The following is a 21,946-nucleotide window of genomic DNA, read 5'->3' as shown; positions in this document are numbered from 1 at the left end:
CACACACACACACACATCACATAGTTATCGAACGTTAAAGACTCCAGTCACCCGAACAACTGCCTCTTTGAACTGCTGCGGTCAGGCAAGCGATACCGGAGTCTCAAGGCGAGCACAGAAAGACTCAGAAGAAGCTTCTATCCCCAGGCCATCAGGCTGCTAAACGAACAATGAACACTACACAACAACAACAACCATCAAACGCACATAGCACACACATCCACACGCACACACTCACTTTAAACAAACACACTGTAGCACCCACTCCACACACTTTATAGCACACACTCACTTTAAACAAACACACTGTAGCACCCACTCCCCACACTTTATATTTATTGATGAAGGATTGCACTACAACTCGTACACCTTACTGTAAATTGTACCTAAATTGTACCTCATCCCATTTCTGCTTTGCACTATATAGTACTGTACATTAGTACACTGCATAGTATTGTATATTATATGGTAACTCAGTTACGTCTATTCTGCATCGAACATTGTACATATGTCTATACTGAACACTGTGACCTCATTTTCTACTTCTAAATTACATGCTATACTATGTTATTTGATACTATCTTGTCTAGCACAGTCTCTGGAGCGTAACAAACAGTAAGAAGCATTTTGTATGAAAGTATTCTGTACTTCTGTATGACAACTATTAAAGAAACTTGAAACTTGAAACATCAAAGCGAGTTTAAAAGCAGCTTCTGAGATGAATTGTATTATTATTTTTTTAAATATATTTTCTTTTACTGTGCTTCATGTTAGCATACCTTGTCTTGAAGATGAAAATTCTGACGCAAGTGGTCCTTCACTTCTTCGTCTGTGTCTTTCTGTAAAGGGAAAGGGTTTCAGGAAATAAGAAATCACATATTATAATCTATATTACATTCAAATAACTGCTCTTTTTACACATTCCTGAATCGATGTGTGTCCAGTTTCCATAAAAACATGGACAATAACCTGCACCTGGACTGATAAAGGGAGCTTGTGATGAAGAGAAGAAGCACACAACGCAAGTCCAGTAGCAGGATCAATGACAGACACATACAAAGACGTTATAAATGAAGAATTTATGGGGAATATCCACTGAAAAAAGAACATTTAAAAAGGAATAGTTGTGATTTTCAGAACTCAAAGCCCTATTTCTTACTGATCAGTGATGATGTTGATCGGTAGAGTCATTACTCTGTACAATCCATGTGTTGGCCACAATCTGATACAAAGTCCGTGGGCCAAACTCCTGTCTGTACAAGCTGACTGAAGCTCATTGAAATCTACCCCACTGTGCACATTAAGTAGAGTTCAGTGAGTCAGTCAGCTTGTGCAGACGGGAGCTCGACCCCATTGACTTTGAATTGGTTTGTGGTCAATTATCCAGAGCTAGTATATGAGCCCGACTCGCCCAAGATCCTCACATACAATACTGAGCCTGAGCCCTACCCTAAGCGGCTTGATATATATATATAATATATATATATATATATATATTGTAACTGCTCACATGTAAAAATGCAGATTAGCCTAGATGAGCAGTTATAATAAATGGCCACTTCGTTCCATTTTAGTAATTGTATTCTGTGGCATTATGTATGATCTTGTAAAATTATTATTATTCATTTTAAAATGTTTGCGCAGCTCAAGTCCTACCCGACTCTACCCGGCCCTACCCTACCTGAGCCAATTAGCATAAATTGTTTCGCCCAACCAGACAGGCTTTTTCTGGCCCCGTCGGGCACGGGCTGACTGAAACCGAGAACACTACCAGGGTTCCAAAAATCAAGAACCATGCCTTTAAGTTCTAGACGAGGTGTAATCCACAAAAAAGCCACCTCCCCAGCAGACATGAGGAGACATCAGAGCCCAGGAGGAAGTCTCTCACCAGGCTGTAACGCATCTTGGCCATGGAGATGAGCCTCTGGTCCCCGGGGGTGCACATGTTGAGGCCGATGGGCAGCAACTTCTTCAGGGCCGCCACGATCATGGAGGTCTGGACGGAGTAGTACTCCCCGCGGCGACGCTTGTGCTTCCTCTCCTGGTCCCCGCCCGCCTGCAGAGGGGAGAGGGAGATGCAGTTTATTCTATGATCACTGTGTCCAGGGGAGAATGTCACTTGGCATTAAGGCGTACACGGTTAACACCAACACGGTGGTCATGTGGTAGAAGAGTGTAAAGAGGCCATGACAGGTTTGCTTCTTTTCTCATCTTTTTTATGGTATGTTGCTTCAGTGCCAAGCTAACTTTTCCATTTCATGTAATGGACAATTCATTTTGTATTTTCTCTTAGAAATCATCTTCATGGGTGCCGTTTAAACTGATTATTGATACAGGACATTTGTAGAAATCGTATCTATTAAGAACCACACTTAATAATGCATTATGAACAATTATGATTATCATTATAATGCATTTTAGTAAGGGTGGGAATCACCAGAGGCCCCACGATATGATATTATCATGACATCAGTCATGATACTATAATATCACAATATAATGTGATTTATTACCTTTTTTCAACTGCTAATTATGTCCCCAACGGAAAACTTTGTCAACTTTGTTTTGTCTGTTCACCTCACTCCAATAATTTGTATTGCAGCAAAATGGGATGTTGGACCAAGCTAAAAATATAGATTTTAAATATCTATACTTGGCGTCAGTGTATCAATATAATATCGGCACACTAATATATTGCGATATATAATAATAATAATAATTCATTACATTTATATATCGCTTTTCTAGACTCAAAGCGCTCCCCACAATGTAGGGTGGAAATTGCCTCCTTCGCCACCACTGGTAGCACCCAACCTTGGGCTACACAGGCTCAATGGCTGCCATACACTGGCACCAGGCACATATCACACTACACAATGGCTGAACGGCTCAGGAGACAGGGATTGATATCAGCCAATTAAGGGGAAGGGATGATTAGGTGGCCTTGATATCGCTGTATTGACACCCCCACCCCTACCTTTATGATGATAAAGGCTTATACGTGGGATTCTTTAAGTTCAAAATGAAAAGACTGGCCGTGTTGAATTGAAACAGATCCTGTGTTCTTCATTCTAAGTTTCAAACATCTGCAGTGAGCTAGCCGCTAGTGCTAAAATATAATAAAACATTCAATCTCGAGGCCTTGATTAGCTGAATCAGATGTGACAGCCCAAGGTTCTTGGACATAGATCACTTGAATTACGCAGCCCTCCACCCCCAGGATCAAGAACTGAAGAAACCTTCCAGTTGCTCCCAGCAATCAAAACAGCTGCGAGAGTGGAGATAAATATAGTGTACAGCCCAGCCAGAATACATAAACATCAAACTTTGTGACAGGGAGAGAGAGGGAGCTGCTGTTGGACCAGGCACTGACAGCATTAAGATAAAATGCGAGTCACATCTACTACTGAAAATGTCAACATGAAAAACTGTACCTCATAAAAGAATAAAATAAAACCTGTGTATAACTCAATTAAGGGGGAGTGTGAACTAATACGGTTGATGTGAAGAACATCGCACCTCTACACATTTGAGCTTGTTCAGCACATGTCAAGGTATCTGTCCAAAATAAATGCATGTTCCTTTCATTAGCAAAGTTTAGGGAACTGCAAGCCTTTGGTTGTGGCCAGCATAGTCTCTCAAGCCAGCCTATCTCCTCCACAGTCTTTGAATGCTCCAGAGACAGTCTGTAATTCAGCAGGTGTGGATGCGAGCAGTAAATAAGGCTAGATATCCGGTCATTTCCACACTTCCGTTGCAAAGTTCCGAAAGAGTTGAAAATATCTGTTTTAGAGTTGCTCCCCTATCCCGAATTTAGACGTTACTCCGACCTCCAAGTCGCCAGCCGCTTCTTTTCACCTGACAGCGAGGAGTTTCACTGGGAGAGCATAACAGGCACAGAGGTTCATGCAATCTCCCCCAGATCTCCTCCCTGCTGAACAGGCTCCCAGACTGACCAGTAGGAGCCACTGTTGCAACGATCAGGCCTCATACCCCACCGGCTTCCCACCCGCAAACACTGACAATTGTGTTGGTAGGGACAACTGACCAAGCCGGAGGTACCACTGCTGGGAACCGAACCTGGGTTTCTGCGGTGGTAGGAGAGTGCTTAGACCTCTACACTACCCAGCCCAATGAATCAAAAATATATTTTTGAATTTCCATTTCTGCTCAGAAGCTAGCTAGCTAGTAGCTAGGCTTAGACTAATTTGCTTTCCAAAATGAGGTATTTAAGCGACTGCACAGGGTTACAGATGTGGCAAAATTTATTTAAATGGGACATGCATTATAAATGGATTTTTCCAGTATTTAGCATTGTTTTATAGCAATAGGGGTTAGTATCAATGGGTCTGTGTCTCTAATTACCATATTGACTCATCAGTCTAGTATCGAGTTCACGAGATCTTCCCTCACTCAACTAAGCCGTTCTGATTTGACGGTATTGCTGACGTGAATAGGGTACTGATTTGCATAACTAACTCTATGGTTGACAGCGACAGCAGAGCGAGTGGAAATATCCTCACTTCCTCAAACAGAGCGAGGCAGAGAGAGAACGAGCGAGCAAGAGAGAGAGATAGAGAGGGAGAGAGAGAGAGAGAGAGAGAGGAGCTTCTGTCGGGGAAACAAACACACACGCATTTTACACACAACCTGGACCGCGCGGGGGAAGCAGTGGAGAGATAACCTTATGCTCCGTGTCCCTCTCTCTCTCTCTCTCTCTCTCTCTCTCTCTCTCTCTCTCTCTCTCTGTCTGCCAGTCGCAGACTGTGGGTGACTCTCACTCAAAGCGCTTATGGGCGGAGCCCATCCAAAAATAGCCTGAAATCCATGATGCTTTTGAGTACTTGATCAAAAATATAAAACTATGCATTTTTTGGAAAAAATTACTTTCTGATGTGTTCCATAGACTCTCAGGAATTGTGTAAAGTTGCCCAAATAGTGCAAGGAATAGCAATGCATGTCCCCTTTAATCTCTACTTGTTAATTTGTGAATTGCTGCTGAATTAGAAACATTTGGAAATTGCGGGAGATCAACACGTCTTTCTTAACACATTGACCGCCAGCAGCAGGGGGCGCTGATCCCCCTTCAGCGCTAGGTCTTTATTCAATGGATATAGTTTTAGAATGCCAAATTTGCGAGTGCTTAAAATATATCTTATATTATAGCTATGGGTCTAATACACCTGTCGATTGTCAGTGAGTTGCTTCCAGTCAACATGCACAAAACAGATTGTTTTTTCATCCGTACATTTCCGTTTTATACCGTTTTGAATATGAGTATAGTTTTGGTGATTCTTAGTAATCCCAGGAAAAGACGCGATAATAGCGTTTTAGTGGAATACACTTATCACGTTGTCATTTTTCGCCTGATTATCGAATCTTCCTTTTTTTATCCACTTTTTCTCCTCCTATTTGTCTTGTATTTTCCTCCCATCCCAATTTAGTCGTTATGCCAATTCCCCCCTCCCCTTCCTGGTCGTTGCACGCATTTGCCCCCCCACTTGCCGGTCTAGGGAGCCCTGAAGTCTATCACATGCTTCCTCCGATACATAGGAGACAGCCAGCAGCCTCTTTTCACCTGGCAGCGAGGACTCTCATTGGGTGAGTGTAACGCGTGGGAGGGCACACTACCTCACCCAGATCCCTTCCTCGCTGTGCAGGCGCCCTGACCGACCTGTAAGAGTCGCTGTTTACAATGACCAGATTACCACCCACCGGCTTCCCTCCCGCTGACACCAATTGTGTCAGTATGACGACCGGCCAAGCCGGAGGCACCGCTGACAGCTGGATTCGATACCAGTGTCTCGGCAATGGTAGACAGACGCTTAGTCCGCTGCGCTACCCGGCCGCCCCTGGTTATCGAATCTTCCTGAAATCAACGCTAGATTATCATTATTATATCTCCTCGTGCATACATGAAATGGCCCTCGTAGCGGCCCTCGTAATTCCTACATGTTAACAATAGGGAAGAGAAACTTGAAAGCCTTTCAATATTTGTCAAAAACTTTACCTTTTGTGGCTTATTATCCCGAATATTAACAGTTATTGAAATAATTCATACATAAATTATTATTGTCTCCGATGCAAAAAAAAGTTATGTTAATTATCTGATCGCCATTCCAGTTATCCACAGCGATCCTGTCCCCGACATTACCGAGCGTTACACATGAACGGGCGGGCAGGGTTAGTGTTCCATGCCATCGTTGTAAAGGCCTGCCTCGCCTGAGTATTTAAACCCCGCCCCCACGGCTCAGATCGGCTCAGAAAACACACCAGACCATTTCCAATGAAGTGCAACAGCTCCGCAAGGCAGTAGAGGATGGTGTTGACCGTCTGCCAGCTCAGACAGGGTCTGAAGGGTCTGCAGAGGCTGCAGCCATGAATTATGAATAGATATAGTGAATAAAAAAAATAATGATCATAAAAACATAACTCGTCATTGGCGCTCAACAATTGGCGGGCTATAACGAGTATACTCGTCTTTGGCGGGGAATGTGTTAAGAGACTATGCCCAGAGGGAAGGCATATTGTTCAGGTTGAGCTATTGCAAAGTGCAGACATGGTGAGGAATCAGGGAGATTGAGACCAGATTTCTCAGAGGGAACCTGTATGACCTGTTCTCTCTCCAATCCCAGGGACCATTATTGTAGCAGGCCAGATTTCTGGAAGGATTAGAGGGACCATTTCCAGTGGGATGAGAGAGATAATCTGGCTGCGCCAAAGACTTACCTTCTCTGTGCTGGCTAAGGCTGAAGTTGAGCCTTATTTTTGGCTGTGTCAACAAACATGCTAATGTTTCAGCCAAGTGGCCTTCATCAGAGCATCAACTTTTGAATTGTTGATTAGTCCATATCCTTACTTTGGACATCTTGGCCCTGCTTTCTCCAGTTAGGAAGCCCAGGTTGTTGATCTCGTTCTGAACCACAAAGTTCTGCTCCTCCCTTTTAAAGTTCTGAGTGCAGAAGAGAGGGGGAGATGAAAGACAGGGAAGTCATGAAAGACAGCCTCAGGAGAATTCATTTGATTTAGAATCAGTGAATCAAAGTCTGAATAGGGCTGGGAGGTATACTGAATATGGAGACATAGCGAATTGGATTATTAATAATAATAATAATAATAATAATAATAATAATAATAATAATAATAATAATAATAATAATAATAATAATAATAATAATAATAATAATAATAATAATAATAATAAATTGTATTCGTTCACTAGGATCCCAAAGTGCTACAGGGTTAAAACATAGTTAAAATGTTATTACATAGTTATTACTATGCCATCATCCACTATACAAATTGTGGAATGATCCATGTATTTTATTTAATTTTTTAAGTTAATCCAAAGGAAAACTCCTTACAGCAGTATTATTAAGATTGTAGGTTAAACATTGGATTAAAATATACCCTTTCGAATGAAAAACCAAAAAAGACATGCTCAAAAAAAGACACTCAGCCCTAGTCTGAAGTAAAGCTTGGTGTAGTAGAGTTTATTTTACGACTTGCACCAGATTAAAGCTTGGTGTAGTAGAGGTTATTCTTACGATTTGCACCAGAATAAAGCTTGGTGTAGTAGGGGTTATTCTTACGATTTGCACCAGATTAAAGCTTGGTGTAGTAGAGGTTATTTTTACGACTTGCACCAGATTAAAGCTTGGTGTAGTAGAGGTTATTTTTACGACTTGCACCAGATTAAAGCTTGGTGTAGTAGAGGTTATTCTTACGATTTGCACCAGAATAAAGCTTGGTGTAGTAGCGGTTATTCTTACGATTTGCACCAGATTAAAGCTTGGTGTAGTAGAGTTTATTCTTACGACTTGCACCAGATTAAGTAAGGGATAATGTATAGCTACGAGGTCATTGTCGCAAAAAATTTACCAACACAGAGTTTAGAATACCGAGGCGCCTCGCCGAGGTGTTCTAAACGTAGTGAAGGTCAATTATTTTGCGACAATGACCGAGTATAGGCTATACATTATCCCGCTTATTACATGGCTAATTTACTAACAATATACCTAATTCATTTTACACCATCGACAAGACGAGATCAAATGCAGACGCAGTTGTTCTGTGGCTCCGCTGTCAGCCCAAATAAAGTAATTATTATTATCGCCGGCAGCCGGCAGGTGTGTCTGATCAATCAATCAATCAATTTCTTTAATGACGACCCAGCCAGGCTGGTGGAATTTGGTTTCAGTGCATAGCATAGCAGTTCCAACATAAAACATAGAACATATAACATCACTTACAACGTACATAAAAGAAAACACAATTACATAGATTACAGTTCAGAGTTGTCCATGTCAGAAGAGGTAAGGGGGGTTGCGGGGGGGTACTACAGGGAGGGGGGGGGGGGGGGGGGGGGTACTACAGGGAGTTCAGTGTCCGTATGGCAGTGGGGAAGAAGCTGTTTTTGAACCGGGATGTTTTGGTGGTCAGGGATCTGTAGCGCCTCCCGGAGGGCAGCAGCTGGAAGATGTGGTGTGCTGGGTGAGTGGGGTCAGAGATGATTTTTCTGGCTCTCCTGATTGTGATTTGGCGGTGGAGTGATTCGAGAGAAGGGAGGGGGGTGCAGATTATTTTTGAGGATTTATTGATGATTCTTTGTAGTTTGTTTTTTGAGTGAGTGTCCAGATTGCTGTACCAAACAGTTATGGAGAAGGTGAGGATGCTTTGTATAATGGCCTGGTAGAAACGGAGCAGGAGATGTTTTTTGACTCTGTATTTCTTGAGCTGGCGGAGGAAGAAGAGTCTTTGATTAGCTTTTTTGTTTATGTGGTCTGTGTTGGTTTTCCATTTGAGGTTATTGCTTATGTGAGTGCCGAGAAATTTGAAGGAATCTGTGGTGATTATGGGTTTGCCGGAGATGGATATGGGGGTTTTGGGGTTTGGCTGGCGTCTGAAGTCGATGATGAGTTCTTGGGTTTTTGATGAGTTGAGAAGGAGGTTATTGTCTGTGCACCAGGTGATTGTGTGGTTGATTTGTGTACGGTATTCTGTTTCGTTATTGTCTGTGATGAGGCCTATAAGGGTTGTGTCGTCTGCATATTTATATATTTTTACGGAGTTGTGGAGGGATATGAGCAGGTTGGTGTATAGGGAGAAAAGCCAGGGTGAAAGGACGCAGCCTTGGGGGGCTCCTGTGCTGAGATATAAAGGGTGGGATGTGATGTTATTTATTTTGACCTTCTGTTGTCTGTTGGAGAGGAAGCTGTGGATCCAGTGGCAGATGCAGGGGTCAATGTTCATGTCCAGTAGTTTATTGATGAGTTTGGCTGGGATAATTGTGTTGAATGCGGAACTGAAGTCCATAACCAGAATGTGGGCGTATGAGTTGCGGGTTTCCAGGTGTTGCAACAGGTGGTGAGTGGCTGTGTTGACTGTGTCATCCACAGACCTGTTGGTTCTGTAGGCAAATTGGTGTGGGTCCATGAGGGGGGTGGTGCTGGTTTTGATGTGGGTGAGAATGATGCGTTCAAATGATTTCATTACTACGGATGTGAGGGCAATTGGTCTGTAATCGTTAATGCAGGAGATATTATTGGATTTTGGGACAGGGATGATGGTGGACTGTTTGAGACATTGGGGGACTGAACAATTACGGAGGGAGGTGTTAAAAATGTTGGTGAAGATGGGGGCCAGTTCTGCAGCACAGTGATGTAGGACAGATGAACTGATGTTATCTGGGCCTGCTGCTTTATTTTTCTTTATCCTCTTGAAGGTGGTCCTCACCTCTTCCTCCTGGATGTGGAAGGGGGGAGGTGGCAAGGGGGAGGGGGGTGGGGTGACTGTTCAAATCTAGTGTAGAAGATGTTGAGTTTGTCCGGGAGCTGGTCATCATTGTCAGGTATGGGGGGGGGGGGTTCTTTTTGTAGTTGGTAATGTCCTGGAGTTTTTTCCAGATGGTTCTTGTATCTTTGGTTGTGATTTGTTGTTCTAGTTTGGCGGCGTAGTTGGATTTTGCTTTTCTTATTGCAGCCCTTAATTTGTATTTTGCAGTCACATAGTGTTCTTTTATTCCTGTTATGTAGGCAGTGTTTTTCTCTTTTCTTAGTTGTTGAATTTCTTTGGTGAACCAGGGTTTATTGTTGTTGTAGAACTTGACCGTTTTTGATGGGATGCATAGTTGTTCACAGAAGTGGATGTATGACGTCACTGTGTCGGTGTAGTCATGCAGGTCACCGGCTGCGCGGAACTCGTCCCAGTCAGTGCATGCGAGGCAAGCACGCAACTTTTCGGTGGCCTCTGTTGACCAGGACCTGACAGATTTTTTCTGTTGGTTTAATGGATTTAAGTTTTTGTTTATATGTTGGGATGAGCAGCAGCATTGCATGGTCGGACTTGCCCAGGGGAGCTCTTGGAAAAGCACGGTAAGCCTGCTTGATTGTTATTGTATAGCAGTGGTCCAGTGTGTTATTCCCTCTGCTGGGGCAGGTTACCTGTTGGTGATAGCTCGGTAGCTCAGAGGACAGGTTGGTGTGGTTGAAGTCGCCTAATACAATTATTGCTGCGTCGGGGTGTTTGTTTTCAACAGATGATATGTAGTTGGCAAGTTCGCTTATGGAGGAGTTAGCGTTAGCATCTGGGGGGATGTAGACACCGATCAGGATTACCGATGCGAATTCTCTGAGGAGGTATGTTGGTCTGCATTTAACGGAGATATATTCCAGGTGAGGAGAGCAGATCTGACTGAGTGTAGTGGAGTTGGTACACCAGCGGTGGTTGATCTGATGCAGTGTGTGTCAGTGGGCTTGATTGCTCCAGCTGCGAACAGCGGTCATTATTGCTCGGTTGCCCCTGACAGCGGTCAGTTATAGAAAAATAACGGACCGCTGCTATGGGCAACCGAGCGCTATTGACCAATCACAATCAAGCATTTCGGCGAATGTTAAAACGCCATGTAATAAAGCTTGGTATAGTAGCGGTTATTCTTACGTGTGACTTGCACCAGAATAAAGCTTGGTGTAGTAGCGGTTATTATTACGTGTGACTTGCACCAGAATAAAGCTTGGTGTAGTAGAGTTTATTCTTACATGTGACTTGCACCAGAATAAAGCTTGGTGTAGTAGAGGTTATTCTTACGTGTGACTTGCACCAGAATAAAGCTTGGTGTAGTAGGGGTTATTCTTATGTGTGACTTGCACCAGATTAAAGCTTGGTGTAGTAGAGGTTATTCTTACGACTTGCACCAGATTAAAGCTTGGTGTAGTAGAGGTTATTCTTACGATTTACACCAGATTAAAGCTTGGTGTAGTAGAGGTTATTCTTACGACTTGCACCAGATTAAAGCTTGGTGTAGTAGAGGTTATTCTTACGACTTGCACCAGATTAAGTAAGGGATAATGTATAGCTATGAGGTCATTGTCGCAAAATATTTGACCAACACGGAGTTTAGAATACCGAGGCGCCTCGCCGAGGTGTTCTAAACGTAGTGAAGGTCAATTATTTTGCGACAATGACCGAGTATAGGCTATACATTATCCCGCTTATTACATGGCTAACTTACTAACAACATACCTAATTCATTTTACACCATCGACAAGACGAGATCAAATAGAATAAAGCTTGGTGTAGTAGAGGTTATTCTTACGACTTGCACCAGATTAAAGCTTGGTGTAGTAGAGGTTATTCTTACGTGTGACTTGCACCAGAGAATGAAGATCTCAGCCACCATCCCGAAGAGGTCTTTGGAGTACGGATCAGGAGCCTTCAGCCATTTGGACCTGGGGATGGCAGAGAGCAACAATTGTGCATTTACTCAATGGAAGTAATAGTGTAAAAACTGCAAGCAAGACAGGAAAACAAAATAATGTGTCTAAGTGATCATGGAGTGGAGGAGACGCAACACACTTTTAGTATCAAAAAGTCAATTTCTTTTTAAATATTCGTATTGGTTAAAATGGTGATGTTTCAGCCTAAATGACCGTCAGTCTGATGTAGGTCCGCTAGACCAAAACGTCATGTTAAATAAATAGATGCATCTCAGAGTGTCGCGCCTCCTCCTATATATTTCTTTGTATCTTTAAGTCACTACACGTAAAGGAACAATTCTTCACCACAGTCAAAACTAATTAAGCCATTAAGATACTGTCTTACTGAAGTTGAGTGTCTGGACAAATTGTATTATCCATAGGCTACCTGTTGTTGTCCACATAGCGGATGAGCATGGGGTAGAAGGCATACAGGTCCCTGCAGAGCACAGCAAACTCATCAAGGATGAGCAGCTCGGCCTCCTGAGTGTCTCCTTTGTCTCCTGCCTTCAGAAGCTCCTCCTCAGCCACCACCTGAGAGGGAGGTCAAAGGTTAATGCGGTTGTATCTATAGGTAATGTGGAGTAATGTGATATAACATCACTGTTCTGAGATAATGTAGGACAGGGAGGGGCAACTGGCGGCCCGCGGGCCGCATGCGGCCCTCACCGACGTTCCATGCGGCCCCAGGCCAACATTAAAAAAAAAAAAAAAAATAATAATATTTTTTAATTTTTAATTTTTTTAATTTTTAAATTTTTAAATTTTTTTGTATTGTATTCGACTAAGAAGAGTTGGCAGTCGACTATGGCTCCTTTCGATCGATTAGTCGACTATTTGACTAATAGGGGTCAGCCCTAGTGTGGACATATGAAACGCTGTTGAAAGTGCCGTGCAGCAATATGGGGGTTTTGATAAACTGTCGGCTGTTGTTACCGATGGAGCACCGGCAATGAAAGGAAAACGCACAGGATTCGCCGGGCTTCTAAGGCAGAGTGGCGTTGAGTGTCCAATGCTGCACTGCATTATACATCAGGTAAGTTCGCTAACATAATTTCCATCTATTGTGGGTCACTAATAATGACCAATGCGAGTCGAGTGTAGTAAAATTATATGCGAGAGTCGTTAAATTGTTTTTCTTTTTTTTTATCTGATATAGGAGGCTCTCTGTGCCAAGAAGCTTGACTACAGCCATGTTATGGATTTGGTTACCAAGGTTACCAATCTAATTCGTGGAGGCAACAGGTCACTAAACCATAGAAAGTTTGTCTCCTTTTTGGAAGAGATGGACACTGATTATGGCGACTTGCAGCTACACACAGAAATCCGATGGCTGAGCCGTCGGAAAGTACAGGAACGACATTGAAACACTGCAAATGCAATTCAATGATCGGTTTGAAGATTTCAACGGCATGCAGTCACGGATAGCGCTGTTTGCCGCCCCCCTCACCGCTACGGTGTCAGAGCAGCCCCCACCGTTGCAGCTTGAACTGTGCGAGCTACAGTCGGATCCTTTTTTTCAAGCAAAGAGAAATGAGAGGGGAATTTCGTTTTGGAAACTGCTACCTGAGCCCCGCTTCCCACTCCTCAGGGACTTTGCCCTCTCTATGGCAGTTTTGTTTGGGAGCACATACATATGTGAGAGCAATTTCTCAAACATGAAGCACATCAAGTCAAAGGAGAGAAACAGGCTGTCGGATGAAACATTATTTCATCTGATGCAGATTGCATGCACAAACATTGAAGTTGACATTCCTGCTATTGTGCGCCAACAAGAGAGACCACAAGTGTCTCATTAAAGACAGGGGGGGAGGAGATGATGAAGAGGTGTAGAGGGGGGGGGGGGGAAGGAGATGATGAAGAGGTGTAGAGAGGGGGGGGGGAAGGAGATGATGAAGAGGTGTAGAGAGGGGGGAAGAGATGATGAAGAGGTGTAGAGAGGGGGGGAGATGATGGAGAGGTGTAGAGAGGGGACCATTATTATTATTATTATTATTATTATTATTATTATTATTATTATTATTATTATTATTATTATTATTATTATTATTATTATTATTATTATTATTATTATTATTATTATTATTATTATTATTATTATTATTATTATTATTATTATTATTATTATTATTATTATTATTATTATTATTATAACCATTATTGACCCACTGTGGGGCGAGGGTGAATGTCATGCCAGTTTGATAAAGGGTCAATGGGAGGCATGTAGTATTGCACTTTACTTTACTTGCACTTTACTTGTTTACTATAGTGTTCAGATAACACTAATAACACAAACACAAAGCAGCATTCCTGCTGCATTTCACTACAACAGTAAATCAAAAGTGCAATAATAAATGATTTTGTTAAATGTATACACTTTTATCCTGCTACTAAACAAAACATTCCTGAGTGCTTCATATCCATAACATGCATTTCAGTGTTATAATGTTTTGTTTAGTAGCAGGATAAAAGTTTATACATTTAACAAAATCATTTATTATTGCACTTTTGATTTACTGTTGTAGTGAAATGCAGCAGGAATGCTGCTTTGTGTTTGTTGAGCAGTGGGCTTTAAGTTCATACATTTATTTTATTAGAAGCCTTAATTATAATTGATCATTTTTGTATATATTTGGGGTTACACAGCAATACTTTTAAATTCAGCTGTTTATAAATTCATAAAGTTGAAATTGCATTACTAAATGCATTTGAAATGGAATAAAAACAAAGTTACAACAAATTATAATTGTTTATATACCTTGTGACTATTAGGGCTATTTGAGTGATGGGGTACTACTGGCGGGACTGCCGATAAACAATGCGGCCCCCCAGATTGATTGTGGACATTTTGTGGCCCTCACCATATACAAAGTTGCCCACCCCTGATGTAGGACTATAGGTGTGTTCTCTTCTCTCACCTTCACCGTCTTCTTCTTCAGTTGGTCCAGCGTGGGCAGGAAGTGGCTCCTCAACAGGTCTCCTGCAGCCTTGCAAATGATTGGCTGAGAGTAGACTGCAGATAGAAATGGGTGATGAGCATAATGGGTATCCAGTTTCAGGAGAAATAAATTATTCGGTATACAATGCAATCACAGGCATTTTGGATTTAGAGTTGTACCGATACCGACACTGGTATATTGGATATCGGTCCGATACCAGGCCAAAATAGAGTATCGGTAATCAAGAGGATTTCCCCCAATACTAAAATATGATACCAAGAAACATGTCTAACATGCCAGAATTTCTGACACATAGAAGCATGTTGGATGTCGGTAATGGAGAAAAATGTATTTTATTTCAAAAGTCTCTACTGTTCAGTAAAAGCAATGGATCGGAACGGTACTGCTAAAAGAGATAGTACAATAATAATAATAATAATAATTATTTTTTTTTAACCTGTCTGATTTGTCACAAACTGGGACTCCTTGCAACCCAATCAAAACATATTTGCATGTGGGTTTTGATTTGTGATGTATTACAAGCAGAAGATGTTAGCATTCATGCCCTCATACAGCACTGCAAAATACTAATATGTTCTACTTCCAATATCTCAAATACCAAAGCTGTAGTGCACATGCTGTTTGGATGGCCTGGAAGGACACACCAGAAAGGCCTCTTAAAAATGTGGACTCTCCCTTTCAGTTGCACAAAAGGTTGTGAGGAAACGGCAACCGAAGGCTTAAAGGTGCAGTTCCCCCAAAATTCTGAAATGTTTCCACATCAATGTAAATGTGCCAGATTTTTGCTAATTAGCTAGTTTCCATCTGTAGTCCCTGCCTACCATGCATGTCTTTATCGTCAACATAACAACACAACCCCCTTTAACATTAAGCATGTGTCCATTCCTTTGGTGCTAATCCCCCCGAGCCCGGAGCCGCGTGCCCATCACCTGCGATCCTCTTCATCCACTCGGCCTCTTCGATGCCCAGGTTGCTATTGAGGATCTTGAGGATGTTGCCCAGGATGATGCTGAGGTGTTCGGAGGTGATCATGGTGCAGCACGGTGGGGCCGAGTTCTCCGGGCCTTTCTCCCACCAATAGGACAGGTAGTTACACAGCATGGGTAGGATCACCTCGATCACCTGCACAGATGAAAGGGGGAAGAGGTTTAGCAGAGAGGCAACTGCTGCCACAGCGGACCCAAGTAGAGCACAACGAGTGTCAAACTCAAGCCTGCACCAAATCCGGCCCGGTCTGGCATTTTCATCCAGCCCCGTGACTGAGAATGTGCTTATCAATTCATTTTGGCCTGGTGCCTCACCTAGGCGCAATTCAACTGGCCTGTGATGGAAATCAAGCGCACCCAGCGCAAATCTGCACCTGCATCATGTTTTTATTGAATAAAAAAGCATCAATGTGCTTTCGTGGACAATTGGAGGAGGACCCAATATTTTGCCTTCACTTGTAGGCTACCTTATGTTTTTATTTACTTTCACTTTTAAAAGCTCGCCAGTTGTCCGTTTTCACTCGACTCAAGTCGTGGAATTATTCGGTTGCATCCAATTTTACTTTATCAAGTGGATTATCCGTAGATGGACGATACACTGTTTGTAACTTTATTAATCATATTGTAACTCATAATATAGAACTGTTTTAATCAAGGGTTTACAAACATTCCCAAATGTGGAAAAAAAACAACAACAAAAAAACACAGTAAACGCAATAAAATGTACCCCATTTGTTTATGTTTGGATCACCGATTGGGCCTTTAAATACAAGTAAAGTGCTCCCCCACATGAAAGACTTCCCTCTCTGAACTTAAGGACCTCAATCGAATTGAATTGAACGTGTGGCAGATCACTCTCTCAAACACGAGCAGTCGTGAGCAAGAACATATTCAACGATCCCGTCGCCCCTCACGGACCTGTGGCATCTCGGTGTAGCGGGCGCCAGACTCGGAGATGTCATGGATGTCCTTCAGCAGGCGGTCTAGACGTGGCATCTCTGGACACATCTCCATCACTGTGTCTGGCATGCTCAGGACTACACAAAGAAAACCACGGTCACTCAACGGTAGGAAGCCCACAATACCATCGGAATAGAAGAAGTACAATAAAAGGACATGGCAGTCCACTATTTCTAATGTCTTTATGATACACACATGGATTCCTCTTGAAGCAATAAAAAAAAAACTGTGATATGAGAGTAGCACAATAACATTGTCTCTCTGACTTGAGAAGTTGAAGAAACCATGATCTAGGGTCAAAGTTACCCTAGGGTAGAGACTCACTGGCTCTCTCACGAGGGGTCTTGGTGTTAAAGACAGACAAGGGATTGTGTGCATTGAGTTGGGGCTCCAAGAAGGCCACAGGCATAGCCCCCACCAGGGTGGCCAGACACTCCCCCAGAGCTGGCAGGTGCCTGGAAAAAGAGTGTGCAAAGGCGTAATATAAATGTATATGCATATTACATTTGCGTACATTACAGAATAGCAAACAAATTATCCAGTGTGCTGCTGTGTTATTCTCTTAGGAAATGCATGAAAACTGATACATTGCTTTTCAAGACACTTGGCATTATAGACAACAATAGTTGTCTACAGTAGGGTCTCCTACTTCTCTACATAGATGTTCTTTCCGGTCCCCAGTGAGTAGAGACAGGTCAGGATGCGGTAGCATGACAGCTGCACATCATCCACTGAAACGCAAACGGAGCACATTCACATTTTCAATCCATAGGAAACCATCGCTACTTAAGAAAGGTAAGATCACAGGAGCACAAGGGTAAATGGTAGTGGCCCTGGCGAAGGATTCCAAACTCACATATCAGGTCCACTCCGAACTCGTAGGTGGTGACATGCTCGAACATGGCATTGAGGGTGGGCAGGAGGGCCACAGTGATGTAGTTGATGCTCTGGGTGACGCTCTTCATCTGGGCACGGGACTGTGTGAACTTTCCCAGCTTCAGCATCTCCACCAGCTTCTCCAGGTCCTCTGATGCGTTATCAAAGTACGCCCGCACCCCCGCCTTGACCAGCTCCGAGCCTGACTTCATCACCGTCCTAGGGGTGGCGGGGGGCGCAATAGCTCATGTCCTCACATATTTATTAAATTCTAACTAACCTTTTTGCTTTATTTATTGGTTAACAAGAGTATTGACAAGCCAGCGTACAAACAAGTTCAACATTGTAGAGCGCAATCCAAAGGGACGTGTGCTTTGAAGTTCACAAACACATAATAGTGACCACGATATGCTTACCTGGTGTCAAGAGAGTGAGCGAGGATGTCCATACAGCTCACCATCATCACCGAGTCGCCTCCTGTGAGAACAAGACATTGATGGGTAAATCAGCAGCGAGCAGAGAGTGAAGAGAGGAGCCTCACTGGCACACAGACAGAGTTCTTTTTTTTTTTAAACTTAAATTTTTATTTTCATTTTTTCAACAACATACATAGACAACATTCATAGACAATACACAGTACATAAATTAAAACAAATAGACAAAAAATGTGTAAAGAAAAAGTGTGACATGGGTCCTTCGGTCCATTCTACATTTGCATTATTTATTTACATTTTTATTAATTTCCTTGTATCCTTTTCAAACCTCTGTGATGTTGTTACTTCCCCTCCTGTATTCTTCCCATTTTCCCCATTTCCATTCAAACTTTTCTTCTTGCAGCCTCAGCAGATGTGTGATTCTCTCCATTTCCTGTATCCCCTCTACCAACTCTATCCATTGATCCTTTGTTGGCACTTCTACCTTGTACCACAGTTTAGTTAAAGCTTTCTTGGCTGCCACTATCAATATCTTAATCAAATATTTGTCTTCCCCTTGGATTCCTTCCTGTGACAGATTCCCCAAATACAACACTTGGCCTCCCTGGGGTATTTCGTATCCTATTATTTCATTTATTATCCCTCCTATCTCTTCCCAGTAGTGCCTTATCTTCTGACATCCCCAGAATATGTGTGTATGGTTCGCCCCTTCCTGTCCACACTCCCTCCAACATGTTTTCTTTGCTGGTGTGTAATTGCCCTGTATTTCTGGTATCTAATTATATTTTTCCACCCAAACTCCCTCCATATCCTTGATCCTGTGGTTGTTTGTTGTGTCTTACATGTGTCATACCATTCCTCCTCTGTTATCTCTATTTCCAACTCTCTTTCCCACTTTTCTTTCACATACAATGTTGTATTTCCCTTACTGTCCATTATTGCCTGATATAGTGCTGATATCACCCTCCCCTCCTTCTGTCCTTCGTATGACTTTACCATTATCTTAATTACCCCATTCTGTTCTTTGTCTCTATCTTGCTTTATTTCCTTGTTATAGTAGTCCCTAATCTCAGACAGAGTTCTTACCAAAGAGAGAGATCCTGTGTCTGACAAGAGCTGCCAGCTTACAGAACAGGCTGGGAAAGAAAGGAGGAGGTGACAGTAAACACAAGAGAGGTGAAGAGGAAAGGAAGAGTGGAGAACAAAGAAGGGAAACAACAAGTTCTTAAAAGTTTGCAACACCATAGGATTCTGACATATCAAATCATTCAGGTTTCATTGATCACTGAACTAAAAACCTTTTTTTTAATAGTAATAGCGAGCGGAGTTACCCGGTGACCATCTCCTTCTCCTTGTTGGAGGCGTAGCCGCAGCTGCTGAGGTTCTTACTGGGCGTGGACAGGAAGTACAGACAGTGGTTCTTCATGGTTTGGTCGATCAGAGGGAGCATCACCTGGAGGGAAAACGTGGTTGGTCATAACCATGTAAAAATAACTATTTCAGTATTTGATTCGATTTATAAAAGCCCCGAGGTACTTTCATACCTTGGCGAAGAACTTGATTTCCTGGTCGTGAGGCGATTTGTCTGTCTTTCCACTGGTGGCCATAGCCTCTGGAGCAACAAAGGTAAAAAGTGAATGACATGGGCAATATTACAAGGTGTGATACTACTACTATGACATAATTATGTCAATACCTGTCCTTGGAGCAGGTTGGCACATATACTTATTCGATTAGATTCAAATGTATTGTCATTATACAGCACAAGTGCAGTACAGTAGAACGAAAAGGAGTATACATGGTGAGTTATGTGCTATGCCGGGAAGGGTGATCAAACCAGCAACCCTTTGACTACTAGGCATCCTCCCTAACCATCCTGCCAAACTGCTATCTGAGAACTCGACAGGTGCAGGGGCATTTGTGTTTAAGATACTGTATGCCATGAACCACAAACCCACTCACCCAGATGAGCGATGAACTCCTGGGCAGAGTCCACATACTGCAGCACCCTCTTGAGGAACTTGAAGGCGAACTTCTTCTCCATAGAGGAGGACTCTTGCTCCATGTCCTTCTGACCCCTGCAGTATAAGAGCATCACCATATAGAGTGTTTCAAATACCTACTGACTTGTCGTGTTTTACACGGTAATGAGGAAAAGTTTGCCTTTCATCAAAGGCGCTATTCCAACTTAAACGAAAATAGCAAACAGATGGAATGTGTTTGGGGGCCATTATGGGCCATGTTCTACACACTTAGTTTGTAAGTTTGCATAACTGTCTTGTCCTTGTGTTTTATTATTGATACAAGTCATATTCTTCCAGAACATATCACACCCAAAATATACTGTAGATGGTCAAAGAAACATCGGATTGTACTTTTTAACCAGTCAGAAAACATTGTTGTATTACTGATATTTTACCTCCTAGCTAGGATAAAATACCAACACTCTGAAGCTCTCTTGTATTAATGACATTAAAATTTCTCTAGCTAATACATTTCAGCTCCTAGCTAGGGTAAAATTTATTTCAGCTCCTAGCTAGGGTAAAAGACCAAAGACCAATCGGCTACTCTAAATCTGTCTTGTATTAGGTAACTAGTAGCTAGGGTAAAACATGTTTACACTCCTAGCCAGGGTAACACATGTTTAAACTCCTAGCCAGGGTAAAAGGCATTTCAACTCCTAGCTAGGGTAAATCACCAACGGTCTAAAGCTATCTTGTATTACTGATATTTCAACTCATAGCTAGGGTTAAAACAGCAACAGGCATTAACCTGGTGATGGCATATCCGTTGATCTGCAGGAACCTGAAGAGGTCCTGGGCCTTCTCCCTGTCCCGGTACTTCTCTTTAGCTGTCAAGGTGTCATAGGGCACCAACATCGAGTCTGTCCCTCCTCCTGACACACACGGTCCAGAAAGAGAGAGAGAGTGTGTCATTGGCACAGCAGTGTTATATAAAATAATGCTCTATGGCCTGGTTTCTAAATGTATAGGCCGGGACCCCAAAATGGGTCGCAGGTCTTCATCTGGTGGGTCACCATTAGGGATGGGTACCTTTCACATTTGAACCGATACGGTACCGGTACCAGTGAATCGATACCGGTACCCAACGATACCTTTTTTTGGTACTTTAGTCTCAAGAAATTTAATTTACGAAAAAATCAGTTGTAGAAAAAAAATATCCAAACTTCAAATAACTACAATTTCGACAGTTTTCGGCTTGCCATTGCTCCGACTGCTTTGTTGTTGAATCAAGTCAAATCCTAGGTAAGCATATATTGTGCGTGTGAACGTTGACATGAAAAGAAAAAAGGTAAAAAAAAAGAAAAAGTAATTTTTTTTTTTTTTTTTATCTCACTTGAATCGATACTCGGTAGTACCGACGTGTTTCGGTTCGGTACCTCAAAAGTACCGAATTCGGTACCCATCCCTGGTCACCATGTGACAACAGTACTATTAGTAATATTAGTAATATGTTTCAATACGTCTGCTAATTTGGATCCCTGACTTTCAAAGTTCAAGAAACCACCCTTAGACTCTGAAGGAAGACAATCAGACTTATCTCAAGCCCTGTCCTCTTTTCGTGATCCTCCAATCACAACTGTTGAGAGGCTTGAGATAGGTCAATCAGATGTAACATGAAAACATAATGAACTTGTTGAAATGACAAGAGGTGGCGAAGGACCATTGCCATCAAGGTGGTAAGACATGCCTATAGCCCACTGGAAGTCTATCAATGAGTTGGATGCAATCCTATCTTGAGGGGAGAGGTAAACGGTACCATATCCCCCCCCCCCCCCCCCCCTCACAGTGAGCTGTGGTGTTCCACAAGGAAGCATACTAGGACCGCTACTGTTCCTAATGCAAATGACATGTCGTCAGCTTGTGACTGCAACTTGTTCTTGTTTGCGGACGACTCAGCCCTGCTGGTCTCTGACAAGTTACAGGTTGAAAAAACCCTCAGCTCATAACAAATCG

General features: G+C 42.5%; 1 protein-coding gene across 1 annotated transcript in view; it reads right to left on the bottom strand.

The window, feature by feature from the left end:
* ryr3 (ryanodine receptor 3) overlaps positions 1–21,946 on the bottom strand; it is a gene marked incomplete at its 5' end in the record, with an annotated part of 238,000 nt that overhangs the window by 50,870 nt on the left and 165,184 nt on the right. The window contains 17 exons of the mRNA XM_084314212.1: positions 780–839; positions 1,889–2,056; positions 6,860–6,952; positions 11,639–11,726; positions 12,142–12,287; positions 14,672–14,766; positions 15,643–15,835; positions 16,618–16,736; positions 16,984–17,114; positions 17,309–17,390; positions 17,516–17,754; positions 17,952–18,012; positions 19,056–19,105; positions 19,301–19,422; positions 19,514–19,581; positions 19,932–20,047; positions 20,742–20,865. Coding sequence (XP_084170338.1) covers positions 780–839; positions 1,889–2,056; positions 6,860–6,952; positions 11,639–11,726; positions 12,142–12,287; positions 14,672–14,766; positions 15,643–15,835; positions 16,618–16,736; positions 16,984–17,114; positions 17,309–17,390; positions 17,516–17,754; positions 17,952–18,012; positions 19,056–19,105; positions 19,301–19,422; positions 19,514–19,581; positions 19,932–20,047; positions 20,742–20,865 — 1,955 coding nt within the window. The remainder of the gene's footprint in view (positions 1–779; positions 840–1,888; positions 2,057–6,859; positions 6,953–11,638; positions 11,727–12,141; positions 12,288–14,671; positions 14,767–15,642; positions 15,836–16,617; positions 16,737–16,983; positions 17,115–17,308; positions 17,391–17,515; positions 17,755–17,951; positions 18,013–19,055; positions 19,106–19,300; positions 19,423–19,513; positions 19,582–19,931; positions 20,048–20,741; positions 20,866–21,946) is intronic.

Source organism: Notolepis coatsorum, assembly GCF_963971535.1.
Source record: "Notolepis coatsorum genome assembly, chromosome: 5".
Classification (NCBI taxonomy): Eukaryota; Metazoa; Chordata; class Actinopteri; order Aulopiformes; family Paralepididae; genus Notolepis; species Notolepis coatsorum.
This window is presented reverse-complemented; position numbering and strand designations above follow the sequence as displayed.